The 23,033-nt window shown below is 40.9% G+C and overlaps 1 protein-coding gene across 1 annotated transcript in view; it reads left to right on the top strand.

The window, feature by feature from the left end:
- Positions 1-23,033, top strand: part of Tmem163 (transmembrane protein 163) — a 209,631-nt gene that overhangs the window by 163,893 nt on the left and 22,705 nt on the right. Inside the window, exon 6 of the mRNA XM_048810445.1 lies at positions 10,038-10,134. Within this exon, the coding sequence (XP_048666402.1) occupies positions 10,038-10,134 (97 nt within the window). The remainder of the gene's footprint in view (positions 1-10,037; positions 10,135-23,033) is intronic.

Below are 23,033 nucleotides of genomic sequence, written 5' to 3'. Positions count from 1 at the left end.
ACAATATCTTTATTTGTTTATTTTTATGTGGTGCTGGGGATCAAACGCAGAGTCTCACGCATGCAAGGTGAGTGCTCTACCACTAAGCTACAGCCCAACCCAGAAACCGGGTCTTGGGAAAGGAGACATGAACAGTTGAGCTTGGGTGAATGCTTGCTGCACTTGGCCTTCCTACCCACAAGTTCTATATCTACTAACCTATGAATTGAAAATATTTGGTAAAGAAAGTGTACTGAACATGTACAGATGTTTTTCTTGTCATTATTCCCTAAACAATACAGTAAACAACTGTTTACATAGCATTTACATCATATTAGGTATTATAAATAATCTAGAGATAATATAAAGTATACAGTAAGATGTACATAGATTCCATGCAAACACTATACTATTTTACTTAAAGGACTTGAGCATGCACAGATGATGGGCTGTTGCAACTCACTGTAGATACTGGGGAACAACTGCATATTGCCCAGAAACAGTATGACAATCCACAAAACCATACCGTACACACTTGAGCCCCTCGCTCAATTTCATAGGTGCTCACAGAACCTGGTTATTTTACATCTTCAGGTTTGAGATTTAATAAAGACCACCATTTTCTGTCATGTGAGAACATAAATAAATGGAAATGTTAAAAAGAGATGTAGCTAGAGAAGGCATTCTAGAAACTTTTATCTAAAAATACAGCATTTAGGCCACATGTGGTAGCACATGCCTGTATTTCCAACCCCTCGGGAGGCTGAGGCAGGAGGATTGCAGATTCTGGGACAGCCTTGGCAACTTAAAATGATGTTTAAAAAAATGTAAAAAGTACTGGGGAAGTAGTTCAGTGATAGAGCTGGGTTCTATCTCCAGTACAGGGGTGGAGGCAAGAAAGAAAGAAAAAAAAAAATCAGCTTTCAGAAAAGTAGAGGGGAAAAAGTTTATCTTTTTATTTTTTTGAGAGAGAGAGAGAATTTTAATATTTATTTTTTAGTTTTCGGCAGACACAACATCTTTGTTGTATGTGGTGCTGAGGATCGAACCTGGTCCGCACGCATGCCAGGCGAGCGCGCTACCACTTGAGCCACATCCCCAGCCCAAAGTTTATCTTTTCACCATTCTTACTTTAAAGTTTATTTCCTTCCCCAAATTTCCCCCCCGGTTTTAGATTTATTTCATATTTCTAATCTGTAGATATAATTTTAATCCTGTTTTTTTTTCCACTTTTTATTTTTATTTTTAGACAGTCTTTTTTGTGATCTATTGAAAACAATTTAAATGTTACCTAATTGTCAACTGAATTGATATATCACAGTAACTTAAACACTCTTTTTGTGGCACATTGAAAATTCCCATCTTTAAGTATAAATAATGCTGCTGTGAACATTCTTCTGCAAAAGAAGCTTTTCCGTTAGGGATAGATTCCCAGAAGTGGATCAAAGCAAATGAACAATTTTTAAGCCAATTACTTAAAATGCTGCAATCAACTAGGTTGAAACACTGGAGAATAGGTTACTAAGGTAATGCTAGAATATTTTTGTAGAGATAAAAAGAAATAATAGACTAAATTAACCAAGTCATTCCAAGAAGTCCTTGTGGAAAGTGCTGAGCTCATTGTTTCCCATACAGCTGGTGCTGGTTCCTCCACCCAGCATGGCAGTCCCAGAAATCACAAGGGGGCTTCAGTTCTTGTATATCTTTATTCCGTGGCCTATTGGGAAATGGCCTCCTTGTTTCCTTCTGACATCTGTCCATCCCCTTGTCTAAGCAACACGGAAGCTCCAGCACCAGGCTGTGTCTAAGCTGCTTTGACCCTTGTAGGAAAGAGCACGGGGAAACAAAGGTTTGCCAAACTAGCGCATGACTGATGCAAACTGGGGCCTCTTCATTGCTGTGGCAGATGGTGTTTTCTGAGGATGACCATAGCAATATCACCCCTCTCTCTCATATGCTCTTCTACATGTTTACCGTGTCACTCACTCATCAAAAGTGATATCTCATTCCTCCCCCACTTTGATCTCAGTAAGCTTGTGACTCCCAGACAGCAGAATACTCTGGTGGGATGCTGTATGATTTCCAAGGCCTTGCAACTTCTGCCTAATTTGGGGGGATTTCCCAACTAGCTCAAGAGGAAATCAGCCACCACGTGGTAAGCCCAACTTCCCCAAGGAATATTGGTTAAGCACTCGGGTTGGAAAGCTTGGCCAAACTCAGACTTCTCTCATCCTTGTTATGAGATGAATCATCTTGGTTTTCAGTCCTTACTATCATTCATCTTGGTCTCAAAGTCCATGGAATGGGTCTGATCACCTCAGTTTGGGTCAGGTGCCTTGGTTCAAGGTAGGGTGCAGTGGCTGTCACTCCTACCCTTGGGAGTAGAGCTTGAAAGGAGAATGGAGAGGAGGAAGCAGGGCATGTCAGGCCTTGCAGTTGCTCACAAAATATATTTTTGCCTGAGTTAGCTTTAAAAAAATGCAGATCTGATCATCATCATTTTCAAAGCTGTCTGGAGCTCTGGTTTTTGTAAGAAAGCTAAAGCAGCTCAGCTTAGCACATGAGGCTTCTCAGGGATGGCCCACTCCCACCTTTCTACTCAGCTTTCCAGCAGGGACTCTTCATGAAACCTTTCCTCCAGCTTTACTAGGGAATTTGTGATTTCTTGGCAGTGGGTGATGATCTTACCCACTTCTGAGACTTAAACGCAGTCTTTGAGCTGATGACTCCCAATTTATGTCCTCCACTTAAACTTATCTCTGAATCTAAGTGCCCATCTCCAATTGTCTTTTTAACACTTCCACTTGGATGTTATTTTATCAGCTTTTTCATTGCTGTGACCAGAAATACCTGACAAGAACAATTAGAAGTGAAGAAGTTTATTTGGGGGCTTATAGTTTCAGAGGTCTTAGTGCATAGAGGGCTGGCTTCTTTCCTCTGGGCCTGAGGTGGGGCAGAATATCATGGTGGAAAAGTGTGGAGGAAAGCAGCCTGGCACCAGGAAGCAGAGAGAGACAGAGACTCCATTCTCCATGGACAAAATATAAACCCCTAACGCACTCCCTCAGTGACCCACCTCCTTCAGCCACACATGACCTGCCTTCAGTTATCACTCAGTTAATCCCTATCAGGGAATTAATTCACTGATTGGGTGAAGGCCCTCAAAACCCAATCATTTCACCTCCAAACTTCCTTGCCTTGTCTCACACATGAGTTTTTGAAAAACATCTCCCATCTAAACCATAACAGATGTCTAACAGACATCTCAAACCTAGCATGTCCAAAACTGAACTCCTGATCTTTCTCCTTCAATACGTGCTTTTCCTGCATTCTTCCTACCTCAGGAAATGGCAGCTCCATCTTTCCCTTAGGTCCCAAGGCTTGCATCATCTGGACTCTTTTTTTGTTGAATACCATGCATTAATAAAATGGAATATATCCCTGAACAGACCAAGACTCAGAATCAGACCATCTCCAAAAACCTCACTCCTTCAGTATGATTATCCTGACCTAAGACATCCTTTGTCATGCTCTCAGCTGACCTGAATACTGTAACAGTTTCTTCTCTTCCTTTCTGCTGTTGCCAAGCAGCAGTGATCTGGTTAAAATGTGCCACACAGTGTCATTTCCAAGTTCTAGTCCCCTGTGGCTTTCCACCTTTGTAAATGCCTACATCCTTGTAAGGGCTCCAAGCCTTATAGGATCCTCACTGTTTGAGTTCACCTCCACCATTTTCCCTCTTTCTCATACCCTTTGTGGTTGCCTTGATGTATCTCCCTCATGTCAGGCAGACCTTCTGCCTCAGAGTCTTGCTCTTCTCTCTGCCTGGAGGGTTCTTCCACCAGATATCTTCATGGCCTGCTCACTAGAATGGTGCTTGGCACAAAGTAGTTGCACAGTATAAATGTGCTGAATGAAGGAATCTGATATGCCTTTGAATCTGCTTTTGCCAGGACACCCTTTTTATCCCTCTTTACCAAGTCAGCTCCTTTGGATTGACTTTTGACTTCATTCAAAGTCAACTCAGAGCTCCTCTGGAAAGATTTCTGTGTGATTTAAAAGCTTCCTGTCCCTACTTCTTAAGGAAAAGACCTAGTATGTAAGAGGCCCTAGTTTCTATCCCTGGAGGTGTGTGTGGCGGGGTGGGGAATGGGATTTCTGTTGGTTCAGTTCAGCTTGTGTATTATTATAGATAAAAGCAAATGGCCACCTGCTGAGAAAGGAGAGATCTTTAGTGGTTGCATGTTGAAGATATGGATGGTCTAACTATGAACAGGGGGATGGACCTCTTGCCTGGAGAGCTCTGTTCTGAGGGACCATACCCAGTCCAGTTCAACCTCACCCTAGCTGCAACCCATTCACAAAATGAAGTTGAAGAGGGGGAGATGGGAACATGAACAGAGAAAGGAAATGGGACCTGGAGCCCAGGAGAGTCGAGAAAAGAGATGAAGATGGTATAAAAATATTAGGAGAAGAGAGGGAGCTGCTGAAGAAGAGAGGAGGCAGGAGGTGATAATGATGGAGTAAGGGGAGGGGCAGAATCTCAAGCAAAATGGTGCTTGTTGGGCATAGCTATCATAGAGAATGGGGGACTGCCTTACCACCATTCATTACTGACTTTCTCCTTCCTTTTATACTTCCTCCAAACCAATTTTGGTTCGTGGCTTTATTTGAAATGGCAGTACTCATGGAGAGAAAGAGCTATGAATAAATGAACATTCGCAACGGTGGAGTCCTAAGTGCTAAGCATGCTCATACCACTTGGCTGTCTTTTATTTTTCATTATTTGTTTGACATTTGAACAATGCCGCAGATTACAAGTGCTTTGGAGACTATAATAAAACATGATAGCCAAAATAATTGTGCTTTAAACTGTGACCTGAATTGGTTAATTGCCAGGGCTACACTGTGTTTTAGGCTTGTTGTAAATTAGAGTGATGGGAGAAGCTTCTGGTACGTGGCTCTTTTGATCTGAGGGGAAGTTACTTAGAATTGGCATGACAGGACTTAGGCCTCATGAGTAGGAGCTATAGACCTTTAAACCTGCAATTGACATGGGACCACACTTTCAGTCCGACCTCATTTGGATGTGAATACCTGTCAGTAGGTTTTTGCCCTTGTAATTTCAAAGGCAAAAAGTAATGATTCTAGATATGATTCATAGGTTTCCAATGTTATGCACAATTAGCAATTCGTAGTTTTTAGCAGGAAAATAAAAGGTGAGTTTAACCCCCTTTATCATTTCTTTGGAATGGCTTTGGCCATCTCTTTGGATTTCACTAGGTTTCTTTTGGACTTTGTGTCTTAATACAGTTCCTTAAATTTGAACACACATTAGAATCAACTGGAAGGCCCTATCCTAGAGCTTCTGCTTCAGTAGGGCTGGGGAGGACTTACTCAGAATTTGTTTCTCTATCAAGTTCCTAGGTGGTGTGGATGCTACTGATCTGAGGCTCACACTGTGTTAACTGCTAGTCCAGTGGGAATTTTTTTTAATTTGTTTTAATTAGTTACATATGACAATAGAATACATTTTGACACATCAAAAATAAATGGAGTACAACTTCTCTTTCTTCTTGTTGTACATGATGTAGGATTACACTGTTTATGTAATCATATATGCACATAAGGTCTGATTCATTCTATTATCTTTCCTACCCCTATACCCCATCCTGTCCCTTGACTCTCCCTATCTAATCCAAAGGACCTCTACTCTTCCCTAGCCCTAAGTCCCCTTATTGTGAATTAGCATCGACATATCAGAGAAAACATTTGGCCTTTGATTTTTTGGGGGATTGGCTTATTTCCGTTAGCATGATATTCTCTAGCTCCATCCTTTAGTGGCAAATGCCATAATTTCGATCTTCTTTAAGGCTGAATAATATTCCATTGTGTGTATGTGCCACATTTTCTTTATCCATTCATCTGTTGAAGAGCACCTAGGTTGGTTCCACAGTTTAGCTATTGTAAATTGAGCTGCTATAAACATTGATGTGGTCCAGTGGGAATTTAAGATCAGTTTCAGTCTGGGTTCATCAGGGGACTATATTGATGTGCTTTCTGGTGACCTGGCTCCTCAGTGTCCTCTTGTCTTGCCAGCCTGTCCAGGTGAAGGCCACATGTGCTAGGGGAGTAGGTATCCTTTTCCACCCTCTGCCATCTGTCCTTAAGCTTGGAAGTAGTTCACACAGATGCAGAAGCAGCCATGTTTGCTCCTGACCTGAATCTTTATTGGTTTGAGCATGTGATTTGGACATCCAGAGTCTTTCAGTGGTTGGATGATTGACTGGGAGTGGCCACTGGGAGGGTATTAGTTGATTTGGGTTCTATTTCTGAGCGGACTTCAAACTCTTTGAGTGACCTTGGGCAGGCCTCTTAGTCCTCAATGTGCGATTTTGACTCCTTGTATTTATGAAACATACCTTTCCCCCTCCTCATTAATAAAATAGGAGAAAAACAAAAACCTAGGTCTGGTGAGTTGCCTCCAGGGGATTTATGAGCTGATGTGCAGAACTCTGAGTGCCTGAGGAGAAAGCTGCTGTGTAAACACAATATATTATTAATAAGCCATAAAAAATAGCATCACACCCTCTGCTATTAATAGCTGCTTCGGGCTGTCAGAGTGGCTGGGTCCTAAGACACAGGTTCCAGCAGTGTTGAAGGAGGGGTGACTGTGGTTTTTGAATTTGTAACACATTTAAAAGAAATTGACAGTGAGTTCTTAAAACATTTTTGGGCATTTTCACAGGTGTCTTGGTGAAGAAAATAATGATTAAAGTTCTGTGAAACTCAAGTCTAATAAACCAGATCACACATTTCTTTTGACTTTTGTTATATTTCAGAATTACTTTACAGTGTGGGCTACTCCATGTGCATTTGACTGAAGTGTTAAGAGTCTCTTTCTTCCCAGCAGTTGATGCCCCTTAGAATCTATAGGGAGTAACTTACAGATCAGTTAGTGATGAATTAATCCGTTGATGTTTATATCCACTCTACAGATACATTTGAGACATCCTGCCACATGCTACTATAGATATTAGGAAATAAAATGCGTTTTCAAAAGTCCATTTTTAAATTTTATTTAAAAAATTTTTTTGACCTAAGGAGTTTATAGTGTAGCTTTGATTAACAATAAGTAACCAAGAAATTATGTATCAAGGCTCTTGCCGTATTTAAACTTGTCTTAAGCATATATACTTGAGTAATGTAATGAAATCAAAATATACATATACTCTAACTAATATACACATATTAAGTAATTTAATAAAATGAAAACCCACTTTTTGTGCATGATCAAGCCATGCCTGCAGTGATCTCACAGAAGTAGATTTCCTGTGCCTCACTGCTCCCTGTCCGGAAGAAGCAGAGGCTATTTGTTTCCTTTTTCCCCCAGGAGAATGGAGAAGAGGATATAGTGGACAAATTACCTGGAGAAGGTCTAGCTGTCCTACTTGTTTCTCAGGGAGAAAAAGCTAATCAGTAAACACATGTTCTGTGGGGCCTGGGGTCTGGAAAGGCCATGAGACCAGTCTTTCCCTCCTTGCCAGCTTAAGTGACCACTCTCTCCCTGCCTCTGTTTCAGGGAGTTATGGGCTTTGCCTCATAGAAGAAGCTCCCTAGGGACAGGGCTTCACTTGGGTCTGGGCCTTGCATTAGTATTAGATTAAAATTAAACTAGGCCAGTACACATTAGAATTGCCTGGAAGCTTTTATAAAAAATGCAGAGGTCTAGGGTTACCCTAGAGAGTCTGATAAAATCGAACAGGCAGCAAAAAAAAAAAAAGTTCCCTGGAAGAGTGCAGTGGCTGGGAGGTGCTTAGTTTGTGATTGAATTTACCTAAAAAGGAGTCTTTTCCAGTCACCCAGGAGTTTTGTGAATGGAGGAAAAAAGTCACATTGCAAAACTGACCTCTTGCTCTTGCAAGACTTCTGTTTCTATTTTTCACTTGAATAAATCCTACTTTGTTTTCACTCTTGGAAAAACAAATGAAAATTTTGCAGGCTGCTGATGTAGCTCAGTGGTACAGCACTAGCTTACACGTGCAAGGCCCTGGGTTCTTTTCCTAGTAACCCGTCCCCCCCCCAGCCCAAAAAACACAAAAAAAAACAAACAAACCTTATGTTGGAGTCCTAATTGACTTCAGTCTTTTTGTCTGTACTGGGACCCCTTCCAGCCCCTTTGCTGTTCAGGTATAAATGGTTATTCCAAGCACTGAGTACAGCTGGCCATCTTCCAAGGAGGTGCTTGGTATTTGCTTCAAACTGATCCTGAAACTCTGGGAATCCCTGCCTTTGTTCCAGTCCCTAGTTACTAAAGGACCCTCCAGTAAGGGCCTGAGAGCACTTGGTCACCTGCCCCAGGTGCACCATCTCAACTGAACCGGTCAGCCATGGCAATGTGTTTTTACTGCCCACATTCTCTTTTCTCCCTCTTGAGCATATGTTTTTCCGTGGGGGCTCATTACAAGAATGCATGGCACTGATGGTGACTCATCCATTTGCTCAAGTCTCCACCAAGATCCTAGCCCATTCATTACCTTTTCCTCTATCTATGTGTTCATTTTGTGTGTGTTTTTGCTCCAGCCTGCAATGATTCATTCTGTGTCTTTGAAAGGAGCAAACCTACCACTAGAGGGTGGGTAAGAAGACTCCTAAGTGCATTCCATGCCGTGGGTTCACCTGCTTGTATTCCTCACTTCTAAATTAGGGGGGTTGTATCTATCCACGGGTTTATGAGGATTGTACGTAGGTTTCACTTCAAAATTAGGTGAATAGTTTGGGAATGTGCTATTAGTCTAGAAGAGGGAATCCAAGAAGAATAATGAAAAAAACATTTTTTAAAAGATATATTTTTAGTTGTCAATGGACCTTGATTTTCTAATTTATTTATCTATATGTGGTGCTGAGAATTGAACCCAGTGCCTCACACATGCTAGGCAAGCGCTCTATCACTGAGCCACAACCCCAGCCCTGAAAATTGGTTCTATTTGCTAGCTGGTGGAAGAGGTTTCCAAATGTTGGAGATACCACGTTGGGATAGGAATGATCTAAAACTAATTGTAGTTGTCCTTGTATTCTCCCTCTCCATTTTGGTATTTTGACCCTTGTATTAGGATTAGCATTTCCTCTTGTTTACTTTCATTTTCTGTCTCCTGAGATTTGTTGTATCTGGATTGCCTGATTCTGTCATGAACCCCATTGATTTTCTTATCAGTCCTCTCCCCCCTGACCTTCCCAGTTGTGTATCATCTACTATTATCATTGGCCTCATCTTAACTTGCTCCTGCCTCCTCCTGTGCTGGGTATTTTGCTTGACCTCATCCTTTCTTCTATTTTTCCTTCTCTTTCTTGTCGTCTTCTCTGTCCTCTCTTTCCTGTCCTTCTTTCTTTCCTCTCTCTTACCATAAACACTCTGTCTTTTGTAATTATCAAAGCATTCCTCCTTCTTTTGGCTGGGAAAATCCAAAGGTTTGTATTTTATTGAATCGTATCCAGAAGAGGCATCGGGAGCTGACTTCCTTTGTCTCAGCTATTATCATCAACAGTTTACTTCATCATTTCGTTTCATCTTCAGGTAGGACATGTTATTCCTATCCAAAAGGTGAGAAAATACAAGCTAAAAGAGTCTCAGTTCCTTGACCAAGAACCTGCAACAAGTTAAGTGGCAGAGCTTGGGATGTCCCATGCCAGTCTCCACTCTGTTATTAAACTCTTCACCCTTTAGCCTGAGCAGGATTGAAGCAGCAAGTTTGCCAGGCAAGGGAGATGGCTTCCATGACACTTTTATGGCAGACCCTTCCATTGCCAGCATTCATGGAGTACTGCAAGGTGATGTAGGATGGTGAACCCCTTACCTGTGAGGTTGCCTTTGTTGATAAAATCCTGAACTGTATTCTCCCAGAGTAACTTGGTGTCAATTCTGGGACTTGGGGTTGGGGTGTAGGGAATTATGGAAAAATTCACTTTTCAGATGGTGTGCTCATCGTGGTCAACTGTGCCAACTCTTCAGCAGTATGGAGTTCTCCCAGTTAAGACTCTCAATGTTTTGTTTTTTGCAGAGCCTGTGTCATCTTGGGGGTGATATTCCTTCTGTCATCCATATGTATAGTGGTCAAAGCCATCCATGACCTCTCAACTAGGCTGCTCCCAGAAGTGGTAAGGTCCTTCTTCTTCCTTAACAGTCTTTCCCAGCAGTACCAGCTCCTGTGCTGCCTCTCACCACAGATTTACTGGTGGGGGTTGGCAGGTTCAGAGAGAATGTACAACATTTGGAGGCGGGGGGTCTGGAAGAACTCCTTGTAGGGATGCAAATGAGTTGGCAGAGCAAAGCACTGGGCAGGAGGAAGAAACTCCAAATAATTGAGCTGGTACTAGGTCTATGTTCTTCTCCTTAGGTCTTCTGATTAGTTTTAAAATAAGATGTCTTTGTTTTAATAAAGAAAAATTGGGTTATTTTGTGTAGTAAAGTGATCCAATCTGTACTGTTTATATCTGTTGTTCTGTATTCATTCAACGATTTCTGTAATAAGAATTATTTATTTTTTCCTTTGCACTTCAATTCAATACATAAATCTATTCACGTGAGTTTTTCTAGCACAGCTGATATTTGAATATAGAAACTGGAGGATACAATTTCATATTTAAATGTGTCTTGACTGCTTTGTCCTCTAGGTGAGAGTCATTACCCAAACTCTTGACATTTTTTTCCTTCTCCCCTTTTGAATGCTAAGAAAAGAAATATTTTTAGAGTCTTCTATCAGGCAATATTCATAGAAGGCAACTGATTTTGTTTCCAGAAGATGAAGATGCTGCCATTACAATAATTCTCTGTGTACAAGTTCAAAGCAATTTGAATGCAAAATACAGCTCTTTCCTCAGGATGTGATTTGATTTGAACTTGGCCACATGTACCATCTTATATGAGGCCCAGACAGACATTTATTTCACTTTTGGAAGAACATGCTAATCCTTTTGGGGTGATCTATTGCATTTGTGGGTGTGTGTGTACATGTGTGTTGATGGGGATGGTGTAAATGAAGCAGGAAAATTCTATTGGATTCAGTAGAGACACTGACATGGCTGCATTCAGTTATTGTCTCCCTCCTTCTCAGGCTGAGATAACAGCCATCCCCTTTAACTATTATTCATTACCACAGTTGGCCCAAGGCTTATTCTCTAATAACTCAGTGACAGGGAGGAAAGATGGATGCCAGGGTAGGAATGCACACTTAGGGTAGTCAGTCTTTTTCAGAAGCAGAGCTGGCTCAAGCAGATATTAATGTTTATTATACCCCTGTGCTCTTCATCTCCTAATTAGTGAATTCTCTCACTCTGATCTTCTGGTTGCCCAGGGCCTTGGACTCTTCCATCTTTTCCCTCTATTAAGCTTACTATCCCATTTTCCAGTCTTTCTGAATCTAAATTATGAAGTCACTAAGGGTAACTTTACATGTTGAATGACTGATAACATTTTTGCATTTTTCAGGGCAGAGAAATATGCTTCAACTCTAAGAAATGTTTATAGGTGGAAATTTTCAGCATTAACCAGTCGGCACATTCATTCACTTAGGCATTAAAAGTCAATTTCCAGCAGGGCTAACTTGATGTGGGATGGATGACTGTGTTCACAGCTCTTGTAGAGGGCCTCCTTGTGTTTCTCTTGGTAGCAGAACCACTTTTCACAGGGAACAGTCTCTCATTATCCCATGTGTACAACTCTTCTTTGCGGGGGCAGGTACTGGGGATTGAACTATGGGGGCGCTCAACCACTGAGCCACATCCCCAGCCCTATTTTGTATTTTGTTAGAGCCAGAGTCTCACTGAATTGCTTAGCACCTTGCTTTTGCTGAGGCTGGCTTTGGGACTCGTGATCCTCCTACTTCAGCCTCCTGTCCTACTGGGATTACAGGTATGTACCACAGTGCCAGGTCCTTGTGTGTACTCTTAAGCAAAGCTAACCAACTTAAATTCCATGTCATGGTAGAAATATCTACAGTGAGGCCCTGCTTCAGGTAGAGTTCACAGGGGGTGAAGAGCTCCATGGTTGTGCCCAAAATGAATCCTTCCTTGGGGAACTCATACTTACTGCAGTGTTTTATACATTATGAACATGTCACTCATATATATATATATATATATATGTATATATATATATACATACATATATACATTCATATATACATATATATTTGTATATATATACATATGAATATAAATATATATGCATATAAATGTATATATATATACATACATATATGTGTGTATATATACACATATATGTTATTTCATTTATATATTATATACATATATATTTATTTATTTGATCCTTCAGCACTATAAACAGTTAAAAAGGGGGCTTTCAAACTGCATAAGCTCCCTCCTGCATAGGGGGAGACCTCCTATTTGAGTGGCACACAGGGACCAGATAAAATGCAGGTCATGGCTCAAGGTTTTTCAATACCAGGTCTTATGATTCCTTTGCTCTGTGCAAGAAGCTTCTGCATGCCAATAGGCTATCAACAAGCCCCCAACCTCTGGCCTGCAGTAAATCAGAGTGAGCATTTATTCCATAATGCTTTATGTAAATTAAGATTCATACACTCAGATGCTGAAGAAGCCAGTCCTGAAACAAGAACAGGAGAAGCCAACCAGATCTGTAGCTACCGGAGGAATGAAGTTTCTGTCCTCCCCCTGAGTTTTTATATCAGAATATGGGCCAGTGTTGTCAGGTCTAGCAGCAAGGTTTGAGGGAAAAATAGAAACCTGTGTCTACTGTGAAATAAATTGTCAACTAATTAAAAAAATAAAAATGAAAACCCTGCCTGGGAGTGGGAGGATAATTTCATGCAGGTCAAATAAAACATGGCTCTTGCCTGAATGCAGGGAGTTTGCTACTTCTCGTGGATGCCAGGCTGTAAGTAGGATCTGGATGAAACCAGGCTTCAGGGTCTTAGGGCCTTAATGTCATGAACTCCCTTCCCAGTTATACCTGTGGCCTTTGCCCCGGCTGTGGAGCTGCAGTTTTACATTTGATTTCTATTTAGTCTGAAGTCATGTTTTCCTTCCCATAACCTTGTTCCCTGGGCTGCTTTCTTTTTAATTCAGCTGCACGATTTTCTGAGAGTAAATGGAAGAATGGGTCATTTTTGAATAAGAGAGCTGTGCAGTTGGGAATTACCCAACCATGAAGTCAGCTGGCTCTGAGCCTCTGTGGCATTGACAGCCATGCCAGCCCCTCAGGGCTTTGCTGGGGGAGGAATCAGGTCATCCTGGCTCTCTGGGGAACCCCAAACCAGACTCTGGGGAATCAGCTGCGAGCCTTCATAAGCAAGTAAGATAAGCCTACTGCCTGCAGTCAGTGCCTTGTTTGGTTAATGGAACAGATTCCAAAAGAGCCGCTTCTGAAAATGCCCTGACTGTAGTTCTTCTGGAAGTTGGAAGTTGGGCAGTACTGTGATAGAGTAGTCAATACTTGCCTTATGTTAATGGATTTCTATTTATTTATTTATAGCATGAAAGAGAACAACTTCTAAACAAAAATGAGCAAAATGAGCAGGTACCCTATGACTGCCTTACCTACTGCATCTTATTTATTTCATTTATTTATTGACAAGTAAAACTTGTTACATAACATGCTGTTTTGATGAGTCTAGGTTGTGGATGTCTAATACGGATTGCTTTAAAAGGAGCATGGTGCTCTTCCTGTTTTTACCTCGATACTGCCTTGTTTTCATAAGAACTGGCAGGTGGTTATGCTTCTCCTTTTTGCTAGCACACAGGCTTTGAAAGCTGAAGTGATCTTTTTGAGGTTATCAGCTGACAGGCGGCAGCCTGGATTTGAACCCTGGTCCAGGGCTGTCTTGGCTTCTGGTACTTTTTGGGGCCTGGTCCTCCTGTCTGTTCTCTTCCTCCTTTTGCTCCCAGAGGGCCATGCTGCCAAGGACTATGCTACAGGGAGGGTGCCTAGGCCCCTAGCTATACTTTTCCTGTCTTTCTGGCTATTCTTGCCACCCTTGTCCCTTACCTCACAGCACCACCCCCTGCACTCTAGACCACTGACCAGGACACCTCTGCTACCTTGTCTCTTAAAAGACCCACTTGAGATGAACCAAGAAGTCTTAGAACATTCAGCAGGACAAATATGGAACAGGGGGCCATAGGAAACTTGGACCCTGTGGAAGGCACAGCCAGCAGGGCTGCTGAGACCCTGTCCAGGTGTGACTCTCCTCTCTGCTTTTCCCCTGTTTTTACTGCATGATCACAGGCATATCATATGCCCTGCATGAACCTTCGTTTCCTTATGTTTAACATAATACTTAGGTTAGAGATTTATAATAAGGATCAGATGAGCAATTAAAAATAACTGCCACTGGGAGACATTTCTTCTGTAATTGGCTCTTCAGGTTCTGCTTTTTGAGGTTTCTGAATTGCTAATCAAAGTTACCCCAACTTTTGAGATCTGTGGTAATTTTAGGCTGGGCCTCTCAGTCCCTTTTTCTTGTCTCCTGATCTTCCTCTTATTCAGGACCCCACACTGTCCAATGGCAGCTACTCTGATGCTTGACTTTGGTGAACCCCTGACCCTTGGGGATCTTGCTCTGGTTTCCTAGATGGGTTAATAGTGCTCTCCTGCAGTCTTCAGGTGGCCATAGCTAACTCTGGGCCACACTCACAGAACATAGAATGCACTATCAGAATACCTGACTGCGAAACCTAACCAACCACTCCTTAGCTGGGTGACTTTTAGGAAACCATTTCTCCTCTGTAAGAATCATTTCCTCACTTGTTAAATAGGTATAGTTCCACCAACGTCACAGCAGAGATTGTAGAAAGCAAATGACATAATGAATGTGGAATCGCCTTATAAACTGTTACATGCTTTGCACAGGAAGGAGATAGTAGTATTTGATTCCAAGGCTCTAGAATCCCAATTGTTGCTTGTGAGCTCACTGTCCTGATCTGTGACCACCCTGTTGTCGTCTTCTGCCTTTGGAGGACCATGCCTTCTTTGCCTTGAGTTCTTGGCCAGTGTCTGGGCCCAACCTCCTGAAGTGGTCATGTTGTCAATTATGCTGATTCCCATGATAATTACAGTAGTCCTACATGGCCACATGTTGCTACTAATAACAATTGCTACCATTTGAATGTCACCTTGTATCTAGGCACTCGAGATACAGAGTCAAATAGCAGTAATGGCTAAAGATTTTACATTGCTCTGTGGAGTTCTTCTCAGAAGACTTGCCTTTTGCTCCCAAGGAGCTCACAGTTGGGGAGAGCCCCAAAAGCTGATACAGTCTGTTTGAGGTGAAAAGTCTCATGATAGAGACTGTCCCATGAGAACAGAGAGAAGACTTTGTATCAGCTGGGACGAGGGGATCTGTGCTGGGAACTTCCTGGAGGGCAGAATCTCCATTCTTCTGAAGGACAAGTGGGTGTTGGCAAGACCAGGGATAGCAGGGTGGGAGGAAGGAGCAGGAGCAGGAGGACGGGGAGGTGGTGGCCATTCCAGGCAGAATGGCTGCAGGAGCCACTGGTTCCTGGTAAGCCTCTTGTTTCTCCCATATCTTTGTTCTCTGTTTACACAAGAGCCTCAGAGTATAAGAAGTACAGAGAGAAGGGGAAAAAAAAAAGTAAAAGAAGAGGAAGCAAGAGGCAAAATAACTGTGTTGTAAATCAGGAACAATTCCTTAGCAAAATTTTGTTTCTTCTCCCTTGTATGCCAAGGGGGCCCTGCAAGCTGCCCTTTGTCTGTCTCCCCACTGTTTTGGCCTAATATTGCATCCCACCCACCAGAGCAAAGCAGCTTCACTCCAGCAATAACAGGGAGCCCCTTGATTGCTTATTTTCTTACAGGCAGCTGACATTAGCTTCATATTGTGTCCAGGCCCTGTAGACTGTGAGGGTGGTGTCTAGCAGGGCAGTAGTTCTCTATCAGGGGTGACTTGTCTGACAAGTCTTGCTGAAGTGTCCCACTCTTGAAGACTGGGGAGCTCTCCATTGATCCTGTGGGGATGGATGTGCTCCCATAAGACTCTGAGATGGGATTGTACTCTCATGAACAAAGGAGGAAATGGAACTCTTGTAAAGGTGTTGTAGGTCTGTAAGTCCGTAGCCAAAAATTTTCCTCAAGGATCTTCCTACCTGAAGAAGTAGCGGTGAATCTTAGATTTATAGGCTCTTGTGTTTGCAGGTGTTTGGGCCTGTAACTCAGGTTGGTAGGAGTTCTTTTTATGTTCTTCAGCCATTATTACCTTGGCTATTAGTGACTCTTCAGCTTGCAGGGGGATGGAAATGGCTTGCCCTGCCTCTTTTCCATGCCCCTGTCTTTAGTGCAAGGTTCCACTTGCTTCTCGCTCTGGTACATCTCTTGAACACAGGGCTTCTCCCCTCCACACAGTCAGCCTTCTGAGGTCTCTCCTTGCCCATGTCCTTGGAAATCTCCCTTTTATACTCATCCATTCTCTTCCTGCTATCTTCAGTTACTTTTTACTTGCTACTTCCTACCTAAGTGTTGACTTTCAAGCTCCTTGACCACTCTTAAAGTGGTTTATCTGCAGACACTCCAGTCTTCACATTCTTTTCTAGTTCAAACTCTTCCTCCCCTCATCCTGCCCCTGCCAGTAGATCTTCATGGCATCCCTTTGAAGAGAGGAAACATTTAATAGAAAAAAAAGGAAATGAGGGAGAGGGCAGTAAAGGTTTGGGCAAAGTGAGTGTTTTCCTAGCATTGCTTCCTACTCAGCTTGTCATCCCTGAGTTTTCTGAAGTGAGTGCCTCATCCCTGGATTGAGTTTCTAAAGGCTCTATATGAAGTGAGTGCTCTGAGGCTATATAGCACTGGGGTTAAGAATCTGGGAGCTAAAGGCAGGAAGGCAGATCCCAACTTAGCCACTTTCTCCCTGAAGGAACCTGGGCAGGTTGTTTGATTTTTCTCTACCTCAGTTTGTCTGTTGTAAAATGCAAATAATGGTACCTTCATGGTACAATTGTTAACAAAATTGAAAAGATACAGGGATTTGCTCAGCATATAACTATTGAATGAATGTTGGTTAATATTATTGTTGTGATAGAGAAGAGGCTTATAAGAAAACTGGCTGACCTTTTTTGATGTCTTTAGTGCTGCAAGATTAGGCTGTATTGAACCATCCAGGAAATGCCTTCAATGATGCTCTTTTCAGCCCAGGTTCGTGATGTTATAGATGCTTTCTGGTGCAATAACCTATAATTCCTGGATCCTCCATCAGCAATAGAGACTTATTTTTCAGTATGATATGCTATCACGCATGACTCTAAATTGAATTTAGGAGTGGTATTGACTAGTACTTAACAAAAATATTATTAACAAGTACTTAACAAGGCCCTTAGCATGCTCCTACCTCTATCTTTCCTTCACTGCATAAAGAAAGGCAGCAATTTGTGGTATCAGAATGTCAGCAGCATCCCATTCCTGTTGCTTCAGACAGAATAATTCCATCACCTCAGCAAGATTGACCTCTTATTTGTCTTAGAGTCAAGAATCAAGGAACTTCTGAGAGAAGAGAACTGAGCACTGATGAAGGTAGATCATTATTGGCTTGAATTAATTCATGGAGAACACAAAGCCCAGAAATAAACCCACACATATCTGGTCAACTGTTTTCTGGCAAGGTGCCAGGGTAACTCAATGGGGGAAAGGAAAGTCTCTTTGACACATAGTCCTGGACCAACTGGATAGCCATATGGACAAAAAAGGACATTAACTCTTACACAGAAGTATAAGCCTTAATGTAAAACTTGAAGCTGTAAAATATCTAGAAAGAAAAAAAAAAGAGAAAATTGATACAATCCTGGGCTAGGCAAAAGTTTCTTAGATATGGCCCCCAAAGCATGAACATAAACAAAACAATGAAAATTGTACTTCTTAAAAATCAGAAATCTTTGTTCTTCCAAAGCACCAGGAAGAAGATAGCAAGGTAATACAAACAACATATATGTCTATGGAGAACCACTTTATAAGAAGATAACTAACCAATAAGAAAATTGGAAAAATAGGTAAACAAATAGTTCATAAGAATAGACAGATGAATGTCTAATAAGCCATATAAACATGTTCAACATTATTAGTCATCATGGAATTACAAATTAAAAAGCACTATGTATTCAGAATGTCTAAAACAAAATAAAACAAAAATTCCCAGAGACCAAATATGTGTGGGGCATCTAGACTTCTCAGAAACTGATGGTAAGAGATTAAAATGGTACAACCAGTTTGGAAAACAATTCAGATTTTTCTTTAAAAGCTAACCATTTTCTGCCTGGCCTAGTCATCCCATCTTTAGGTATTTATGCAAGTGAAATGAAAATATATCTGCACAGAGACTGCACAGACGTGTGTTGTAGTTTTATTTATGTCAAAAGTTGGAAACAACCTAGATGTTTATCAACAGGTAAATGGACAAGCCAATTGCAGTATATCTGTACCATGGGCTACTTGGCAATAAAAAGGCACTACTATTGAATGAATCAGCACGGGTGAATCTCAAAATAACTAATGTGGGTATCCAGGCAAGCAAAAAAAGTAAATACTGTGCGACTCCATTTATTTAAAACAATTATCAATAATCTCAAAAACATTTGGGAATAAATCCAAAGAGGTAAAAGACCTCTACAATGAAAATTATAGAACAATAAAGAAAGAAATTGTAGAAGACACTAGAAGATGGAAAGACTTCCCATGTTCTTGGATAGGCAGAATTAATATTGTCAAGATGGCTGTATTACCAAAAGTAAGCTATAGAGTCAATGCAATATCAGAATACCAAAGATAATGACATTCTTCAAAAACTAGCATAAATAAATCCTAAAATTCATATGGAAGAATAAAAAACCCAGAATAGCCAAAGCAAGCCTGAGTAATAAGAACTATGCTGGGGACATCACAATACCTAATCTCAAATTAAGCTACAAAGCTATGGTCACAGAAATAGTGTGGTACTGGAATAAACACAGACCCAAAGACAGTGGCATAAAAAGGAAGACACAGAGACAAAGCCATGTAAGCACAGTCATCTTATCCTTGACAAGGGTGCCAAAAAGATACGTTGGAGAAGATAGCCTTTTTAGCAAATATGCTGGGCAAACTGGATATTCATATGTAGAAGAGTGAAACTAGATCTCTTTCTCTCACTCTGCCTAAAAGTCAACTCCATGGATCAAAGACCTAGGAATTAGACCAAAAACACTAACTGCTAGAAGAATATATAGGGTCAACATTCCAAAATATTGGCACAGACACCAACTTCCTTAACAAAACTCCTAAAGCTCAAGAAATAAAAACAAAAATCAGTAAATGGGATGGCATCAAATTAAAAAGCTTCTGCACAATAAAGGAAACAATAAGGAAGTGAAGAAAAAGACTATAGAATGAGAGAGAATCTTTATCTGCTACTCTTCCTACAGGGGATTAATATCCATAATATATTAAGAACTCAAAAAACTTAATACCAAAAACAAAAAAAACCCAGAATATCCAATCAATAGTTGGGCAGATGAGCAGAAGAAATACAAATGACCAACAAACATGAAAAAATGTTCAACATCCTTAGCAGGGAAATGCAAATCAAAACTATACTGAGATTTCATCTCCATTTAAAATAACAATCACTGAGAATACAAATAATAATAAATGCTGGTGAAGGTATAGGAAAAATGGTACATTTATACATTGTTGGTGGGACCAATTAATACAACCATTCTGGAGATCTCCATATGGAGATTCCTCTGAAGACTAGGAATGAACCACCATGTATGTCCCAGCCATCTCAGTCCTTGGTATCTATCCCAATGAATACTGTAATGATACCTTCATACCCATGCTTAGATCAGCACAATTCCCAATAGCCAAGTTGTGGAACCAACATAGGTGCCTTTCAACAGATGAATGGATAAACAAAAAATGGTATGTAAACACAATGGAATTTTACTCAGCCATAAAATAGAATGAAATTATATCATCTGCTGGTAAATGGAACTAGAAAACATCATGCTAAGTGAAATAAGCCAGACTCGGAAAGTCAAGGATGGAATGTTTTCTCTTATGAGAGAGAGAGAGAGAGAGAGAGAGAGAGAGAGAGAGAGAGAGAGAGAAGGAATAAGAAAAAGGAATAAAACAATAATAGAAAGCAAATCAGTAGAAAAAGTGGATGGGGGAGACAAAGAAAAGTCACTGAGGAAGGAGAGTGAACAAGTTAGCTGCATTATTATGAATATAGTATAATAATCTCACTATTATGGATAAATATGCACCAGCAAAAAATTTTAGATACAAGTTTATCTGTATGCCAGAAAGCAGATAGCAGTTGTCTGGGGATATAGGTAGAGTGAGGGAGGAATTATTAAGGAATCACAAGGATACTTTAGGAGTGATGGAAATATTTGGTTTTGGCCATAATTTTACAGGTATAAAATATGTTAATGTTGATCAAAGCATACACTTTAAATACATTCAGTTCAAGTACATCTGGGGGCTGTGCCTGGCCCCAAAGAACCTTATGTTGCTAAGCCAGATAGGAATCCTGTGGAGAGTCCTATATTTGCTGTGAAGGAAGGTTTTATTTTCCTGAGTGTGATCTGAACATTTAGTACCTGGGATGTTGACAGCACTGTTAAGTTATATTATAAATAGATAATATAAGAAGACAAAGTTTACAATTAGAGGGGCAAATGTAAATAGTAGGCTAAATATAATAGCTGTCACCAGCGGCAGATATTAACAGGAGCTTTTGTGAAAACATGACTGATCCACCCAGTTGCCAGAAACACCCATGAAGTGCCTGTGGGTGGTTCAGGCTCCTGAGGCCATTAACCCTAGTAAACCTCTAGAAGCATGGGCAGTTAATCCTTTTGGTCTCTTGCGTACAGTATATTCATCAGATAAGTGTTACCTAGGACATGACTGTACAGGAGTCTGATTGATTGGTTCTTTTCCACCCTCTAGAAAGCTTGGATTCTAATCAGGATATGTTGTCTATAAAAAGTCTGCTATGCTGCTTTATTCTGTCTGTTATACCTCTTTGTATTTTCCACCTCAAAAAAGTGTCTTTTTTAAACATTTTGTTTGATGTCCCATTAGACCTTCATGATGTTTCTGAAGTAGGCAGAGGCGTTAGACCCACCGCCATTTTATAATAAGGAAACAAATCCTCAGATAAAGAAAGAAAACATCTCTGTCTAGACTACATAATACCAGTGTCAGAGATACATGGCAGGTGGGATTAGATCTCTTGATAAATAGTTGAGGGTTCTTTCTGGTCTACAAATTGCCCTCCTGTATTACCTCAGAATTTGAGCCTTCATGAAAAGCTTTTACCACTGTTTTCCAATGGAGGAAATACGGCCTAGACACTTGGTCTCACAGAAGATTCTGAATACATTACAAGTCCAGGACTTTCCTACATTCTACTCTATGGGAATGAGCCCCCTGAACCCTCCTGTTTACAGCAGCTATGGTGGTTCTGCCTTGGCTGGTACCATGAAGATCCATCTTAGGGGGCTTCCGGGATAGGGGAACAAAATGGAGGAGGGAGTCTTGTCCTCCTGCCTCTAAGTTTGCACAAAGCATGGATGTGAAAGTATCATTACAATATTCACTCCTCTCTCTCTCTCCACCCCCAGCCTACACTAGGGACATCTGTGTATTTAAGGACAGGAGTGTTTATCAAAGATGGGTGTTTCTGTATGAAGGTTGAGTACTTTGCTATTCAAATACCTCTGCACTTGACCTTGGGAAACTTCTTTAATCTTTTGGTACTTTTTTTCCCATCTGGAATGTGAGAACAAACTAATGTAGCACTTTTTTTTTTTTCCCCTCTGTGTGAGGTTTTGAGAGTGCTTTCTTTTGGAGAAGAAAAAGAAATTATTTCAAAGGGTATTTATTTAACAGTTTAATGTAAATGGTTTTTTTTTTCCATTTACTTCTCTAAATATAACAAAGAATACCATCCTCATAATAGTTCTAGACTTTTTGTTTATTGTTTGGCTAGTGAAGAAATCATAGTGAATGCTTTTTTTTATTTCCCAAACTCAGACTAAAATATGCCTGTGTATATGGTGCACACAATACATCCTAGTACAGCACAGTGGTGGAGAATAGGTTCTTCCCGTGACAAGGGCTCCTCCTATAAGTGACTTACGCTCCATCCTCCTTTCTTATGTTACTTTGGAATGTTCTGCCTGGTGATCAGCATGTAAATATTTGTCACTGGGTCAATAGGGAAACACTGGATATGTTTCGGAGATATTGTTTTGAAGCACTGAGTAGAATTTCTTAAGCCTTGAATAATCCTCTTAAAGTGAGCTTTTTGATCATCCTGGTTCCTAGGGGGTGGGGGGGTGGGGTTAGAGAAATTCTGAGACCAGCATGGCTAAATACAGCCTCTTTTCTCCCAAGAACTTTCCAAGTACAGGTTGAACATGAAACCAGGGTGGCTGTGGGTGCTTGTGAAGGTGAGCTCTTTATTTTCTGTAAAGTTGACTGAAAGAGGTGGGTTGTCTCCAGGGAGGGTTATAAGAGGAAACAGCCTTGAGGATCTGGGTGTTTGACAGTTCTCCTTCCTGCTGGGTGAAGCAAGCAGCCCTGGTGAAGTTAACCGTGCCCTTTGTTAGGGTTTGAGCATCCAGCTGTTGCCTGGTGAGCAGCAGGATCACATTAACCACTTCCTTGCTATAAATATACATCTCCCATGATTTTTTTTTCTCTGCTTGAACCTGACAGATATACCAGAAATTACTGCCCTGAAGTATTTTGTTTGCTTTTAATTTTTATTCTTGTTTGACATGTATGTAATTTAAATAGCCAATTGTTCTTCAAGGCTCATATTAAAAAAAACAACCCCCTCTTCAGGGCAACCACTTAAAACTTTTCAACCTCCACATCCCTTGTTTTACTTTTTAAATTATTTTTATTTTTGCCATAGTGGGGATTGAGCTCAGGGCTTCACCTGTGCTAGGCAAGCTCTCTACCACTAAGCCTTTAACCCTAGTCCCTCAACCTCTGAATTTCTCAGCAACATGTAGAT

The sequence above is a fragment of the Marmota marmota genome, unplaced genomic scaffold, assembly GCF_001458135.2.
Source record: "Marmota marmota marmota unplaced genomic scaffold, marMar, whole genome shotgun sequence".
Classification (NCBI taxonomy): Eukaryota; Metazoa; Chordata; class Mammalia; order Rodentia; family Sciuridae; genus Marmota; species Marmota marmota.
This window is presented reverse-complemented; position numbering and strand designations above follow the sequence as displayed.